This window comes from Salmo trutta, chromosome 1, assembly GCF_901001165.1.
Source record: "Salmo trutta chromosome 1, fSalTru1.1, whole genome shotgun sequence".
Taxonomy (NCBI): domain Eukaryota; kingdom Metazoa; phylum Chordata; class Actinopteri; order Salmoniformes; family Salmonidae; genus Salmo; species Salmo trutta.
In genome coordinates this window covers 15,087,525-15,104,897 of record NC_042957.1, presented here as the reverse complement: position 1 = coordinate 15,104,897, position 17,373 = coordinate 15,087,525, and the positions used below count along the sequence as shown (strand labels likewise).

Sequence of the window (17,373 nt, the reverse complement as noted above, 5' to 3'; positions counted from 1 at the left end):
ACACATGTTAAGTTTGCTGTAAATAAACGCAGTTGACAGTGAGAGGACTTTTCTTTTTTTGCTGAGTTTATATAACTTTGCAAAAAATGTCTAAAAACCTGTTTCTTTTTTGTCATTATGGGGTTTTGTGTGTAGATTGATGAGGAAAAAATAATTTAATCAATTTTAGAATAAGGCTGTAACTTAACATAATGTGGAACAAGTCAAGGGGTTTGAATACTTTCCCGAATGCACTTTACAGCCTAGGCTACCAGAGTAAGCATGAGTGAATCTGAATCATGCCCTTCTGACTCTCAAACTCTTCCACTTTTCCTGTCTCTTATCTCACGGGTCTATATCAATATGTATATACACATCTTAAAGCGGCAATCGGCAATTGAAACAGTAACAAAGCACACTCCCCGCCACTGTTTGCTAAAAATCTGAGGGATCGGGTAGGAGAAATGTAACCGCTCTTCAATTCATAGACAGAGCTATGGATGCAAGGACTGGCTGTCCATGATATCAACATTATAGTTTAAACCATGTTTTGAGGCTATACAGTGTTTGTTTACATTTCATTTGTTTACAAACATTGGAGTAAAACAAGCATATATTTTGGGTTCTGATGGGTTATGACAGTTTAACTAAACTCATAAGGGATTTCTACGTTTTATTTTTCAAGAATCAATGGGTGCATGTCATTAATTTATACGTCCAGAAATGGAAATGTCTTGACTCCCTGAGGTTTGGTGACAGTGGAGTAGAGGGAGCTGGGGTCAGCAGGGTTCTCTGTCTCTCTCCCTCTGCCAGAAGAGGGCATAACTGAGGCATACATCACTGCATCTTCACTGTTGGCCTACACACACACACACACACACACACACACACACACACACACACACACACACACACACACACACACACACACACACACACACACACACACACACACACACACACACACACACACACACACAAAGGAAAGGCTTTAAACAGTGTATAGAAGGGAGAGTGATAGCATTACAATATGTTCAGTATAGCTTCACTTACATCAACTCTCTGATGGGGATTTTGACTGAAGTGGTCAATGGAGGAATAGGTGATTCTGTCAGCAGGTTGACTCTACAAGGATCAAAATTGTTATTGAAACATGAATCATTTAAACTGGACATTAGTCTGATTGCATGATAACAACTGGGTTAAATGATGTTTCATATTAATCATGTTTCAAATTCCATTAGTGCACTAACCTTGTCTTCATTGGTTGGTGGGGTGGAGTGGTTTACGGCATTCAGACCCTTTATAAATTAATAACAAATGTATTCGATTAAAAACAATAGAATTATAGTGCAAACTCTTAGTGTATTATACTATTGTTAAAGTAAAATAACTAACTGTTTATTAAGTCACAGTTCACTCACAATGCTGTTATCAGTTGGCACTTGATTCTCTGACAAGAACAAATAAAATAAATCAGAATAATTTCAATGAAACAACTGGCTGGCTCCATGTGTTACTGTGTAATTCATGCCCTCCATTAAATTCAAGACAAATGTAAGTCCTTACTGTCTCTGCTCCTGCGTACTATGATGACAGCAGCAGTGACACACACCGCTGCTACCACAGCCACTCCTACAGACACCGTGAGGATGACCTTCTGAGAACCTGAGACGACCAGAGAGGGGAGAAGGGTCTGGTTAGTGGGGGACCTTAGAGCAGGGCCAGCTCTCACCTTTTGGGGGCCCCCAACCAAATCTTGCTTAGGGCCCCCAAAAGGCTAAAGCCCCTAAAAGGCTAGAGAGGGTCCTGCTCTCACAGCAAAACACTTAAGTGGCCACCCTCCTGATGGTGGAGAGAAGTACATTTCCTGTAATTCTACACAGTTTGCTGTGGGGTGCAGAGAAAATGTTGCAGTTTTAAAGGCCCAGTGCAGTCAAAAACATGATTTCCTGTGTTTTATATAAACTCAGCAAAAAAGAAACGTCCTCTCACTGTCAACTGTGTTTATTTTCAGCAAACTTAACATGTGTAAATATTTGTATGAACATAACAAGACTCAGTAATTAAGACATAAACTGAACAAGTTCCACAGAACGAGCAGTATGGCTGGTGGCATTGTCATGCTGGAGGGTCATGTCAGGATGAGCCTGCAGGAAGGGTGCCACATGAGGGAGGGGGATGTCTTCCCTGTAACGCACAGCACTAGCTTGCCTGCAATGACAACAAGCCCAGTCCGATGATGTTGTGACACACCGCCCCAGACCATGACCCAGTCCACCTCCAAATTGATCCCGCTAGAGAGTACAGGCCTCGGTGTAACGCTCATTCCTTCGATGATAAACGCGAATCCGACCATCACACCTGGTGAGACAAAACTGCGACTCGTCAGCGAAGAGCACTTTTTGCCAGTCCTGTCTGGTCCTGTCTGGTCCAGCAATGGTGGGTTTGTGCCCATAGGTGACGTTGTTGCCGGTGATGTCTGGTGAGGACCTGCCTTACAACAGGCCTACAAGCCCTCAGTCAAGCCGCTCTCAGCCTATTGCGGACAGTCTGAGCAGTGATGGAGGGATTGTGCATTCCTGGTGTAAAACCTGTACCTGTCCCGCAGGTGTGATGTTCGGATGTACCGATCCTGTGCAGGTGTTGTTACACGTGGTCTGCCACTGGGTGGAGCTGTCCGTCCTGTCTCCCTGTAGCGCTGTCTTTGGCGTCTCATAGTACGGACATTGCAAATTATTGCCCTGGCCACATCTGCAGTCCTCATTCCTCCTTGCAGCTTGCTAATGCACGTTCACGCAGATGAGCAGGGAACCTGGGCGTCTTTCTTTTTCGTGTTTTTCAGAGTCAGTAGAAAGGTCTCTTAGTGTCCTAAGTTTTCATAACTGTGACCTTAATTGCCTACCGTCTGTAAGCTGTTAGTGTCTTAACGACGTTCCACAGGTGCATATTCATTAATTGTTTATGGTTCATTGAACAAGCATGGGATACAGTTTTTAAACCCTTTACAATGAAGATCTGTGAAGTTATTTGGATTTTTACTAATTATCTTTGAAAGACAGAGTCCTGAAAAAGGGACGTTTCGAATTTTGCTGAGATTATTTCCACACTATGACGTTGGAATAATACTGTGAGATCGTGAACTTGATGATGATAATGTCCTTTTCATGTAAGAGCTATTTGAGCTATTTGAAAGATCGCCTGATGATAGACAGCAAACAATAATGCATACACTGGAGATGGGGGTGTGAGCATGTGGGTCTGGGCAGATGAGATGTAGTCGTTGTTTGTGTGTGTCTGTAAGTTGTTGTTCGTATGTGTATGTTTGTATCTGGTGTGGAGAAAAAAATTATGTATAAATATATATATATATATATAACATTTTATTTTATTATTATTAAAATAAAAATGAAAGACGGCCTTAAATTTCTGCCTGTTTTTGGTGGGATGGAGTTTTAGCTTTCCATAGTGACATCAACATGCTGTAAAATAGTTCATAGACAGAGTTCCAAATCTTTCTGCTAATAGAAGACGTTTTCAAATTTATACAGCATAAAAGTCAAGTGAACAAGTATGTGTGTAATTTTATATTTATTCCATTCAAGTATCGATAATGTAGTTCTGTTGAGATAATACCGTTAGTTGTGTCAGAGTTAAGGTCTGGGCCGTCCACCAAGTCAATAACTAACGATGATAAACTATAGGCTACATAACTATAGAACGTTGGTGAGCATCCACACTAGAGGAAAGTTGATCATGTATCGTTCTACAGTCCTACTCCTGTCAGTCGACTGATCAACACATCCTACTGCAGAGCTGCCTATAAAAACAAGACCTCTCAAGGTCTCTTAACACACAGATACTGGTTCAGACCATTCAGTGCTTTCATGGTGTGTTCATTGTCATAGTGACAACTGCAAATAATACTTCACTGTACATGTAGGACTAATGAAAAAGAATATAGTAATGTGTATTTAAATGTAACAATTCAACATCAAATGCCATTTAGCATGCTCATCTTTTACAGCATGTCGTTTCATTGTTGTTCAAGTGGTTTTGCAAGTGATCCATTTCTGATGGTTGTCAATTCCTTTGGTTCTTCTTTTTCACTCTGCACATTTCTGTATGTCCTGTGAAACTATTTGCAATGCATCAGTGCAACAATGTTATCATGACTGGCCAAAAGTGATTACACCAATGCACTTTCTCTCCTCAACATGCATTTTCTATGCTGTAGGCCTGTTTTACATTCAGTAATTAGCAAGAGCAAGCCTGCTTTATTGTATAAACAATGATACAAATTAATGTCCTATAAGTTTTGTAGCCTATAGCTTTTCCTGGGATTACACAAGAAGAGGAATAGTCTATTCTGGAGAGGCTTGAGTAGCCTGCTGCGCATGGAAACAGCTGGAAGAGAGAGGCAAGTGATGTGTAGCTGTGAAATTTAAGAATTTCTATGTTTAAAGATTATGATTAAATAATTCTACCCTGAAACGTAATTATTAGTGATATGGTTTATGTAGCCTGTATAATGAGTAACTAAAATGTCCAGCATAAATCGAACTAGGTTGGACTGGGGAAGAGAGGAATGTTGGTGTGTGTGTTTAAGTAAACACCAAGAACCGTTAAACTGTGGTTGACCTGACCTAGCTTGAACTCTGAGGGTTTATGATATGAGAGGGAGTACCCCTCAAGGTTTCCCTAATCTCAGAGGAATGAAACTGTCGGCTGGGTAATGATCTACAGTGTTGAGAGTTCTGGGGAAGAAGATTACTAACTATTCTTAATGTTCGTGTGTATGTGTGTGCGTAAATAAGGAGCCTGGTATTTAATAGATGTATTTGTACAATGGACTTCAGAGCGCCTTCGTGAATAAACATTTTTGACTATTGTAAGCTGGGAATTCTGTCTGTTTTATTTAAACCAGAACTTTACGAACTCTGAGTGGCAGACTGAGTATTTTAATTGAAGTTCAGTTTATGAACATTGAGAACATAATTCTCTTAACAAGCTGAAGTAAAAAGCTAAATATTATCTAGATATTAGGCCATTCATTAGCTAAATATTAGGACTATAGGCTAAATATTTACCTGTCAGAATGCAAGAAAAATAAGTTAACAGATTATGAAATGGCAGCTCTTCGCTCGATTGTCCGCTTCGTGGGCATAGGCATGAACCAATTCAAGTAAGTAAATACATTTTGAAAATGTTAAACTATCTATTATTAGCTGGCAGGCCGCTGTGTGTAGGCTAATGGGATACCAGCAGGTCCGCAGTCTCCCTGGAGAATGGAAGCTTGGAGAGGGGAATGAAGTGAGCCACTTGGAAAATCTGTCGATGATGGTGAGGATGACTGAGTTATGCTGAGCCTGGCGAATATGGGACTCGATCTCCCAGGAGACAGCGGCAACGATGCAGGTGGATGGCATAATGTTCTCTGGCTCGGAACCTGTGTTGTCTGCGGTGAACTGATGGGAGAGGGCATCAGGCTTGGTATTCTTAGATCCGGGGCAATAAGTGAGTATAAAGTTGAATCTTCCAAAGAACAATGCCCACCTGGCCTGCCGGGAGTTCAGACGTTTGGCAGTCTGGATGTAGGACAGGTTTTTGTGGTCCGTCCACCCAGTAAAGGGGAGAACCGAGCCCTCCAACCAGTGACGCCACTCCTCAAGAGCCAGCTTCACAGCCAGAAGTTACCGGTTACCTATGTCGAAATTTCTTGCTGCAGGTGAGAGTTTGCAGGACAAGAAGGCACATGGGTGGAGCTTCTGATTAGAGGGGGAACATTGAGACAGAACAGCACCTACCCCATTGTGTCGAGGCGTCCACCTCGACGACGAACTGGAGTTCTGGGTGAGGCTGGGTGAGGATCAGAGCAGAAGTGAACCGGCGCTTGAGTTCCCGGAACGCTGCCTCTTCCTCACGGGTCCAGTGGAACGGAGTGGAGGTGGAGGTGAGAGGGGTGAAGGGCTGCCAAACGGCTGTAGTTACGGATGAAACGTCAAAAAAATGGGCAAACCCCAGGAAACGATGTAGCTGCTTCAGATTCAGGGGGCACAGGCCACTGACTGCCCTGACCTTGGCAGGGTCCATCCGTAACTGTCCTTGTGCAATTATGTAACCCAGGAAGGACACAGAGGAAGCATGACACTCACATTTCTCAGCCTTAACAAAAAGCTTATTCTCCAACAGCTGTTGGAGAACTTGGCGAACGTGTTGCTGGTGAGCCTCAGGGTCCTTAGAAAATATTTGAATGTCATCCACATAGACAAAAACGAAGCGTCCAATCACATCCCTCAGAACGTCATTAACCAGGCTCTGGAAAACAGCAGGAGCGTTAGTGAGACCAAACGGGATGACCAAATACTCAAAGAGTCCAAGTGGTGTGTTGAAAGCCGTTTTCCACTCGTCCCCCTCTCTCATGCGGACAAGGTGATAGGCATTCCGGAGGTCGAGTTTAATGAACACTGTGGCACCATGGAGGGGGGCAAAAGCAGAACTAATGCGTGGTAAGGGATACTTGTTCCTGACAGTGATACTATTCAGCCCACGGAAGTCTATCCACTGCCTCAGTGACCCAAAAAAACAGCCCCTACCTGAGAGGAAGAAGGTCTACAATGTCCTGCAGCCAGGGAATCCTGGATGTACCCCTCCATAGCCTCTTGCTCGGGATGAGAGAGGTTATACAACCGGCTACAGGGGAGAGGAGCTCCAGGCTGGAGGTCTATAGCGCAGTCGTACGGCCGATGAGGCGGAAGAGACAGGGTGTGGAGCTTGCTGAACACAGGAGCTAGATCGTGATACTCTAGAGGAATTGATGACAGGTCCGGGGGTTCTGGAATGGACTGGGGCACAGACAAGGCAGGGGGAAGGGCAGAATGTAGACAATTAGAGTGACAAAATGTGCTCCTAGTGGTTACCCTTCCAGCAGTCCAGTCGATCTGTGGGTTGTGCAGCTTTAACCAAGGATGGCCAAGAACCAGGAGAGAGCGATGGCAGTCGATTATGTGGAGACTGAACTTGGTGATTCCCAGAGAGACACAGGATGACCGGCACGGTCCTCTCACTGACACAGGCGAGGAGCTGTCCATTGAGAGCATTGGCATCGAGGGGTCAATCGAGTGGAACAGTGTCAAGACCCAACTGGGTAACAACACCTCGGGCCAGGAAACTCTCATCAGCACCCGAGTCCATGAGGGCAGGTAGAGAAAAGGCCTGGCTTTGCCATACAAGAGTGCCGTCTAGCAAGGGTCTGGGGGAAGATGGACCGGCGCTTTGACTCAACAGTATATCCCCCACAACTTCCGAGCCACCCCCTTTAGCTGGCCGCAGTGAACAAGTGGAGACAAAGTGACCAACCTGGCCACAGTATAGGCAGCTCCTGGTGCTGACTCGCCGCTGCCTCTCCTAAGGAGAGAGACGTGCCCGGTCGAGCCGTGTGGGTTTAGGTTCTGCCTTCTCTCTCCGACGCTCAAGGAGATGGTTGTGGAAGCAGATGGCGAGAGAGCTGAGCTCTTCGAGTCCATCAGGCTTTTACAAACAAGTTAGATTATTTGTACATTATTTAATTATATTTTGATTAATTCAATGAAGAGTTTAAACGTGTTTTAATTGATAATTTAAAATCATTATTCAAGATGAAGTAGTGCCAATGTTCATTCATCACAGATCATAATTCTGCAATAAAAAAGGTGTGAAGGGGATCAGTCTCTAACTTGTCTGTGTTTCTTTGTTGCTTTCTCAAATGGCATTACCTTTTTGTTCAGTTGTGAGGTCACCAGTCCAGTTTTATTTGAATGTGACTGTCTCAGGATATCAGCCATGTGAACCCATTTAGCAGCTTATCATAATGGCATGCATCACCAATGCAGCCATAGACCTACAGTATGATAACTGGCCTACTGGGCATGTGCAATCCATGTGCCCCTTCTCATTGTACATCTGAATCAGAGAATAGCTAAACTCACACATCATTTGCATATTGATGAGCTAGCTATATGTTCTCAATTTCAAATGATACCAGTAGATGATGTATATGAGATAAACCATGAGCCAGATTTTAGACATTATTTTTCAGACATTAAATTGTTTAGTGCAATTGTAACCCTTGTATTCTAGGTACAGTACTGTACATGAACATAAGGAGCAGGTGGTACGGTTTTCCAAAGGAGTAGACCAAGGTGCAGCGTGGTAAGTGTTCATCTTGATATTTTATTTAAATCAGAACACTTAAACACAATGGTAAACGACCGTCACGTCTTGCAGGCTTACCGAGCAGTACAAAAATAAGATCCCACAACACAAGGAGGGAAAAAGCGCTGCCTAAGTATGGTTCCCAATCAGAGACAACGATAGGCAGCTGCGTCTGATTGGAAACCATACCTGGCCAAAACATAGAAATATAAAACATAGAATGCCCACCCCACACCCTGACCTAACAAAATAGAGAAATAAACCGTCTCTCTCAGGTCAGGGCGTGACAGCAGGCAATTTGTAGGCTAATTAAAAATGTCAAAGGAAAATATTATGGCTTGGGGAGTGTGGTAATTCTACCTCGTTTATTTGCTGAGGATGATTTTAGAACACAAAGACTAAATCAAATGGTCAGTGGCATGAAGGAGGATTGCAGAGATGTTGGTGTTGATGGTGGGTAAAGATTTGCACAACAATGTTTGCAAGTCAAAGCCACCATTTCCTTTACCCAAAGTACTAATTTATGTGTATGTAGGCCTATGTATTTTCCAAGAAGTGAGCTACACTATAAATACAAAAGTATGTGGACACCCCTTCAAATAAGTGGATTCGGCTATTTCAGACAGACCCCTTGCTGACAGGTGTATAAAATCGAGCACACAGCCATGCAGACTCCAAAGTAAAACATTGGCAGTAGAATGGCCCTACTGAAGAGCTCAGTGACTTTCAACGTGGCACCGTCATAGGATGCCACCTTTCCAACAAGTCAGTTGGTCAAATTAATGCCCTGCTAGAGCTGCCCTGGTCAACTGTGCTGTTATTGTGAAGTGGAAACCTCTAGGAGCAACAAGAGACTTAGCATGAAGTGGCAGGCCACACAAGCTCACAGAACGGGACCGCCGAGTGTTGAAGCGCGTAGTGGGTAAAAATCATCGAACACTCACTACCGAGTTCCATACTGCCTCTGGAAGAAACATCAGCACAATAACTATTCGTTGGCAGCTTCATGAAATGGGTTTCCATGACCGAGCAGCCACACACAAGCCTAAGATCACAATTCACAATGCCAAGCTTCGACTGGAATGGTGTAAAGCTTGCCACAATTGGACTCTGGAGCAGTGGAAACGCGTTCTCTGGAGTGATGAATCATGCTTCACCATCTGGCAGCATGACAATGCCCCCGTGCACACAGCGAAGTCAATTCAGAAGTGGTTTGTCGAGATTGATGTGGAAGAACTTGACTGGCCTGCACAGAGCCCTGACTAAAACCTTTTGAACACCTTTGGATGAATTGGTACGCCAACTGCAAGCCAGGCCTAGTCGCCCAACATCCGTGACTGACCTCACTAATGCTCTTGTGGCTGAATGAAAGAAATTCCCCACAGCAATGTTCCAACTTCTAGTGGAAAGCCTTCCCAGAACAGTGGAGGCTGTTATAGCAGCAAAGTCAGGAAGGGGGGGCTTCTCATTCCAATAGCTTTTGGAATGAGATGTTTGACAAACAGGTGTCCACATACTTTTGGTAATGTAGTGTATAATCATCAATGTCATGACAACAGTATAATGAAAAAGCCATAAACTATAATATGAGAATCATAATGTTAAGATACCGTAGTCCATTTGGTAGCATATTACATGGGACATTCATGCTTAGTGTATTATTTACAATGTTATAATGTGTGTTACTGGTGATTTCTATCCTTTGGTGGACAAATTTCACAATTTAATTTACTCAACACATTCACAAATGGTGGCTACAGTATGATCACAGTTATGAGGTTTAGGTTGGTTGATGTTCATAGCTAGCTAGCAGCACAAGCAAACATTGTTGTGCAAATCTCTCTTCACCCACCGTCAACACCAACAATCTCTGCAATCCTCCTCCATGCCATTGACTATGATTTTGTCTCTGTATTCTAGCAAAGTAAAATCATATAGAATTGGAAAACCAGACACAGCGATTGTTGGCTTCCTCCATCTCTTTGGCTGTGCTTGCCTGGAACTGATGACAGGCATGTCATGTTTCATGAACGGAAGACTTTCAAGCAAACATCTGCTCCTCACCTGATTGGTTAATGTCAGTGGTGGCCGGGTGTAATTTGCATAAAGTAAAGTAGAGCAGAGCTGTCTTCTATCGCTCCACTAGCAAGGTTCCCACCACTCAACTTCCCACAATCCCCTGCGCATTGCTCTGTGTGCTCCCGTTGAAATGTAATGGGGGCAGAAGTTTTGTCTGGCGAATTCGGGAGTGGTGGAAAACCTACGCGGCCACCTATGGTAGCAGATGGATGAGGGAGGCATTTTCTGAGCTAAACTGACAAAGACGCACCTCCAACAACACATAAAACCTCACATAATTCGACCCCAAAACAATGACAATTTCTCTCAAACAGTGGCATAAGCGCTTTTTAGGTGAGCGTTGATGCCGCCATGTGAGAAACAGTGCCCACTTTGTCAAAAGCAGGAACGCAAAATATTTTGCATGTCTATTCCCAGTGCGCCTCTCCAGGGTTCTGTTGGAGACACGCATCTCATGTAGCAGATATAGGACATGGTAGAAAGAGTGTTGCCTTTTCTGTAACCTACAGGCTGGAGATTAAATGTGTGACAATATAATGACATGGACACTTTTTACATCATGCAGGTTTCTCCTGTCAAATATTCTAACCTAAATGGCGCCCAATCAAATAAAAAATGCACTGTCAAACAACATTTTCTAAAAACAGGACAGGTGAAAGTAAAATGGACAATATGGAACGGACAATCACAACTGTTGTCCAGGAGATTCACCCCATTTATCATCAGTGGTTTCAAGTTTGTATCCGTCAATTTTTCACAAGCTGATCATAGTGAAAAAGAAAATACTTCTGCATTTCCCGCTGTGTAAACACATTGTAAATAAGGTCATGATAACTCCTGATAAAGTTGGGTAGCTGATATTCAGAGCTTAAATAGACTAAACTGATTAGTCACAGAAATCAGCACTAATAAAGCCAATGCTCATTTTGGGGTGTTTTACTCTTTTTAGGCTTACCACATAGATGGGCATTCATAAAATTCAATTTCAGGCAACACTGTAGGCTACACATCAGTAAGCACGGAGTGACGCCGAGGGCCTTTTGGTAAAATTTTTTTATGTTGCAGTCCTGATCGGCCTTGAATTCCACATCCATGGACATTGGTTTTTGGTCCGGTTCGGACCAACTCTGAACCAATCATAGACGTCTATGTTTGGTTAAGATTTTTTCAGGTCTGGACCAGCCTTGATTACATCTTTTCAACTTTAATTCATAACAAAACATTTACCTGATTTCAACAGCCAGAAAAAAACATATTTTCAACATCTGTAAAATATGTTTTTTCAACATTCTGGAAATACGTATTTGAAACGTACTGAAAATAAGTATTTTCATCTTTCATTCAGAACCTAAGCTGAACTTAACTTCAACGTCTGGAAAATGTGTCTTTAAGACGTCTTTTTTTTTTTTTTGTCATTTAGCAGACACTCTTATCCAGAGCGACTTACAGTATTGAATGCATACATTTCATACAATTTCATACATATCATAGATTTTTTTTTCTGTGCTGGCCCCCCGTGGGAATCGAACCCACAACCCTGGTGTTGCAAACACCATGCTCTACCAACTGAGCTACAGGGAAGTCTTTTCAACTTCATTTTGCATACTGGGACTATTCCAGTTTTGCTGGGAGCCATTTTTTGGTCTTGCCTGAATGGCAAGGACCTGCCTGGTTCCTCCAGGCTGCTCTCTGTGGTCCCTGGGAATGCAAAGCCATAAACTATAATTGTCACGTCTGATTTGGACTGGCGGATAGGCGGAATCAAATGCAGGAGACAGAGGTGCTGGAGGTGAGTGTCTTTTAATACAACTGACACACACAAACGCCGAAAAGCATAGGGCGCTATACAAAGTTCACGTATCTTTAACTGCGCCCATAAAACACAAAATATAATTCCAAGGCGCAAAAAGGCAAGGAGCGCAGCCCGGTAAATCCCTCGACAAAACTGTCGGTAACACGACGTAGACAATAAACAATCCCGCACAAAATCCCAACTGAAAACACACATTAAATAAGCCCCCACTAATGACATACACAAAACAGGTGCGGAACAGACAGACAAAACTAAAAGACACAGAAACAACGATCGGTGGCAGCTAATAGGCCGGCGACGACGACCGCCGAGTGCCGCCCGACCGAGGAGGGGCGCCACTTTCGTTGGATCCTGTGACAATAATATATGAGAATCATAATGTTAGGCCTATGTTTTTAGACAAGACAATGATTTGGCTACAACAACTCAGTGCAATGAGGAATGTATTATTGTTATCAAGTGAATACACAAGTATTGTCCATATCCTGTAAACTGCAGTAATGTATAGGCTAATTTGAATAACCACTCACACGTCCTGTTTTGTTTCATGACGAAATAACTGTATAGGCCAACTGTCTAGGCCTGATTATGCAACTATTTGGATCAGTTTGGATCTATTCTAGACAGTTTAGAAGGTCCAGAAAGGTACATTAGCAGGCCAGTAATGGTTTAGGCCTATTTTGTCAGGATGTAGGTCAGTGTTAAGATAGGCCTACTACAGGAAAACTCTCTGCCCGTAAATGCTGTTGCCTATTTTACATTCAGCAAGCAAGAGCAAGAGTGTATCTCTTCTCCTATAGGCTATTAATAGGCTAAATAAAATAAGTTGAAATAGGTGTCCAACAAGCTTTGTAGTCAGAATTTTCCTGACCTGGGACTAGACAAAATGTAATTAAAAGGGATAGCCATGGCAGCGGAGAGGCCAGGTGCGTAATTGCACAACAGAACAATGAAGACAGACAGGATTGAGATGTAGCCTATAGCCAAACATAGAAGGGTATGAATATTAGCCCATAATTCATTAAAAACTTCTTAGGGATAGGTCCCGTCAACGGGACAGTTGTAAATCATGCAGCGCCGTTTGTCATGATCGCAGATTTTAGAGAAACAACAAATGTCGGTACATATGTGTCTTATATTTGCTGAAAGCTTAAATTCTTGTTAATATAACTGCACTGTCCAATTTACAATAGCTATTACTGCCCAAAAATGCTATGCTATTGTTTGATGAGAGCTCCTAACAACAGAACACTTTTGTCCCTGCGATAGGTTTGATAAATTCACCTCTGAAGGTAAAATGTGTATTTACATTCTGAAATCTTGCTCTGATTTATCATCCAAAGGGTCCCAGAGATAACATGAAGTGTTGTTAGATAAAATTATTTTTCATATCCTAAAAAGGTTCATATAGCATGCATCGATTTTGTATTTCCACTCGTTCAATTTGCAAAGAAAGGAATCTGTGAAAATCTAACTCTAAATGTAGTTTCAACCAATCAAATCACATTTGTATTCATTCCTCAGAGATCCTAGAATGTAACCAGACTTCACTATATCATTTGGAGTGTAGTATATCCTATAGGACACCAAATTTGGTCAGAGAGCGACTCCTTCATGGCACGCCGATGACGTGGGCGGTCTTCACTTGATTGACTGTAACTTTGTGAAATAAGCACCAATCAGTGTCAAACAAAGCTAGCTAGATAGCCAATGAGCTGGGCTTTATGGGAAACCCGTTTCTGTCACAAAATGTTGCTGCTAACCTTGTGCGACAGCAAGTATTTTCCTTTTGGACAAAAATCATAAGAATATGGAGAGTTATGAAGTTATGAAAACTGGGTGTTTTGCAAATGTTGAACTTATAATATGGCTACTAATACTGGAAAAGCTAAATGAAAGTCCAAGTATAAAGATTTGACGATATTCTTGTAGAAAAATGTAATGTGAATGTAAATGTCTCCTTCACGATTTGCCTAAATGTACCTGGGTGACTTCACACTAAATGTCATGTAGTTTGATCATACTTTAATTTATCCGTCTGAAACTTTGCACATACACTGCTGCAATCGGAATTACAACCAGAGTGATGGCTAGATTTGGAACCTTTCTGTTGCATTTCAAAGATGGTGGTAGAAAATAAACCGGTTGGTTTTTTCTTTGTATTATCTTTTACCAGATCTATTGTGTTATATTCTCCTACATTCAATTCACCTTTCCACAAACTTCAAAGTGTTACCTTTCAAATGGTACCAAGAATATGCATTTGTTTTTGCTTCAGGGCCTGAGCTACAGGCAGTTAGATTTGGGTATGTCATTTTAGGCGAAAATTGAAAAAAAGGGGGCTCTCCCTATGAAGTTTTTAACTCAGTGTTAGGCTTCATACTGCAGTGAATTTATCCAGTCAATTTACACAGTGAAAGAAAAAAAAGTGTCCCAGTTACACTATGTGCACTACGGAGGCTGCGCTGAGTGCTCTCCCTCACAATCCCTGGGTATGCAGTTCAAAAAGATACCCTGTTGTTTCTTAGGGAAAATAAATGTGTCCTACCTACGCTACAACAACACAATATAATGAAGGATGTTATTGTTTTCAAGTGAGTACAAAGCTAATCTGTAAACTGCAGAGAATAGCCTATGTTGTTTGGCTAACTGCTCAAAAGCCTGGCGTTTTCAATGCATGTTCATTTCGAAACAACTGCATCTAGCCTGCCTGATTGGGCAACCATTTGGATCAGTTGTTATTTTCTCTACAAGGTCCATGCACATTAGCAGGACAGTAATATCACTGATAGACCCATATTTAGTAACATGGTATATTTTGTCATGAGGTACAAGCTAACAGAAACATGCTAATGCAGAGATTTCTAGTGGCACGCATATGAATTATGATTATGCGCAAGGGCAGAGGAAGTTGCATCCGTAGTGGGTAGAGCCCCACCACTATAATAATCTTTAACCCCACAGTGGAACACTATAAGACCCATACAACCTATCAGTCAAACATGGAAATTATTCTAATCGTTTATTCACCATTCATTTTTTTCCCATAGGGGATTCCAGAAACAGGTCTTTCACTTTCACGCCGTCGTACAATCTAAGGTAGATGCCCTCGATCTCACAGAAATTATCAAGGAACCTACCAGGTACAACCCTAAATCCGTAAACACGGGCACCCTCATAGATATCATCCTGACCAACCTGCCCTCTAAATACACCTCTGCTGTCTTCAACCAGGATCTCAGCGATCACTGCGTCATTGCCTGCATCCGTAATGGGTCCATAGTCAAACGACCACCCCTCATCACTGTCAAACACTCCCTAAAACACTACAGCGAGCAGGCCTTCCTAATTGACCTGGCCCGGGTATCCTGGAAGAATATTGACCTCATCCCGTCAGTAGAGGATGCCTGGTTGTTCTTTAAAAGTGCTTTCATCACCATCTTAAATAAGCATGCCTCATTCTAAAAATGTAGAATTAAGAACAGATATAGCCCTTGGTTCACTCCAGACCTGACTGCCCTTGACCAGCACCAAAACATCCTGTGGCGAACCGCATTAGCATCGAATAGCCCCCGCGATAAGCAGCTTTTCAGGGAAGTTAGGAACCAACATACACAGGCAGTTAGGAAAGCAAAGGCTAGCTTTTTCAAACAGACATTTGCTTCCTGTAGCACAAATTCCAAAAGGTTTTGGGACAATGTAAAGTCCATGGAGAATAAGAGCACCTCCTCCCTGCTGCCCACTGCACTGAGGCTAGGAAACACTGTCACCACCGATAAATCCACGATAATCGAGAATTTCTAGAAACATTTTTCCCCGGCTGGCCATGCTTTCCACCTGGCTACCCCTACCCCGGCCAACAGCTCTGCACCCCACGCAGAAACTTGCACAAGCCCCCCCCCCCCCCACTTCTCCTTCACCCATTTCCAGATAGTTGATATTCTGAAAGAGCTGCAAAATCTGGACCCCTACAAATCAGCCGGGCTAGACAATCTGGACCCTCTCTTTCTAAAGTTATCCGCCGTAATTGTTGGAACCCGTATTACTAGCCTGTTCAAACTCTTTCGTATCATCTGAGATCCCTAAAGATTGGAAAGCTGCCGCGGTCATCCCCCTCTTCAAAGGGGGAGACATTCTAGACCCAAACTGTTACAGACCTATATCTATCCTACCCTGTCTTTCTAAGGTCTTCGAAAGCCAAGTTAACAAACAGATCACCGACCATTTCGAATCCCACCGTACCTTCTATGTAATCTGGTTTCCGAGCTGGTCATGGGTGCACCTCAGCCATGCTCAAGGTCCTAAACGATATAATAATCGGCATTGATAAAAGACAATACTGTGCAACCGTATTCATCGACCTGGCCAAGGCTTTCAAATCTGTCAATCGCCACATTCTTATTGGCAAACTCAACAGCATTGGTTTCTCAAATGACTGCCTTACCTGGTTCACCAACTAATTCTCAGACAGAGTTCAGTGTGTCAAATCGGAGGGCCTGTTGTCCAGACCTCTGGCAGTCTCTATGGGGGTGGCACAGGGTTCAATTCTCGGGCCGACTCTTTTCTCTGTATACATCAATGATGTCGCTCTTGATGTTGGTTATTCTCTGATCCACCTCTACACAGACGATACCATTCTGTATACTTCTGGCCCTTCTTTGGACACTGTGCTAACTAACCTCCAGACGAGCATCAATGCCATACAACTCTCCTTCCGTGGCCTCCAACTGCTCTTAAATGCAAGTAAAACTAAATGCATGCTCTTCAACCGATCGCTGCCGCACCTGCCTGCCCGTCCAGCATCACTGGACGGCTCTGACTTAGAATATGTGAACAACTACAAATACCTAGGTGTCTGGTTAGACTGTAAACTCTCCTTCCAGACTCCAATCCAAAATTACATCTAGAATCGGCTTCTTATTTCACAACAAAGCATCCTTCACTCATGCTGCCAAACGTACCCTTGTAAATTTGACTATCTTACCGATCCTTGACTTCGGCGATGTCATTTACAAAATAGCCTCAAACACTCTACTCAGCAAAATGGATGCAGTCTATCACAGTGCCATCCATTTTGTCACCAAAACCTCATATACTACCCACCACTGCAACCTGTATGCTCTCGTTGGCTGGCCCTCGCTTCATATTCATTGCCAAACCCACTGGCTCCAGGTCATCTATAAGTCTTTGCTAGGTAAAGCCCCGCCTTATCTCAGCTCACTGGTCACCATAGCAGCACCCACCCGTAGCACGCTCTCCAGCAGGTATATTTCACTGGTCACCCCCAAAGCCAATTCCTCCTTTGGCTG

The 17,373-nt window shown here is 43.0% G+C and overlaps 1 protein-coding gene across 3 annotated transcripts in view; it reads right to left on the bottom strand.

Annotated features, from left to right (window-relative positions):
- Positions 1-532: 532 nt before the first annotated feature.
- The window catches only part of LOC115168713 (uncharacterized), a 68,535-nt gene continuing 51,694 nt past the window's right edge, over positions 533-17,373 (bottom strand). For all 3 annotated transcript variants that reach the window (XM_029724337.1, XM_029724263.1, XM_029724389.1), the window contains 5 exons: positions 1,549-1,647; positions 1,404-1,432; positions 1,233-1,280; positions 1,033-1,104; positions 533-838 (listed from right to left, as the gene is read on the bottom strand). In XM_029724337.1, the coding sequence (XP_029580197.1) occupies positions 689-838; positions 1,033-1,104; positions 1,233-1,280; positions 1,404-1,432; positions 1,549-1,647 (398 nt within the window). In that variant the 3' untranslated portion in view covers positions 533-688. The remainder of the gene's footprint in view (positions 839-1,032; positions 1,105-1,232; positions 1,281-1,403; positions 1,433-1,548; positions 1,648-17,373) is intronic.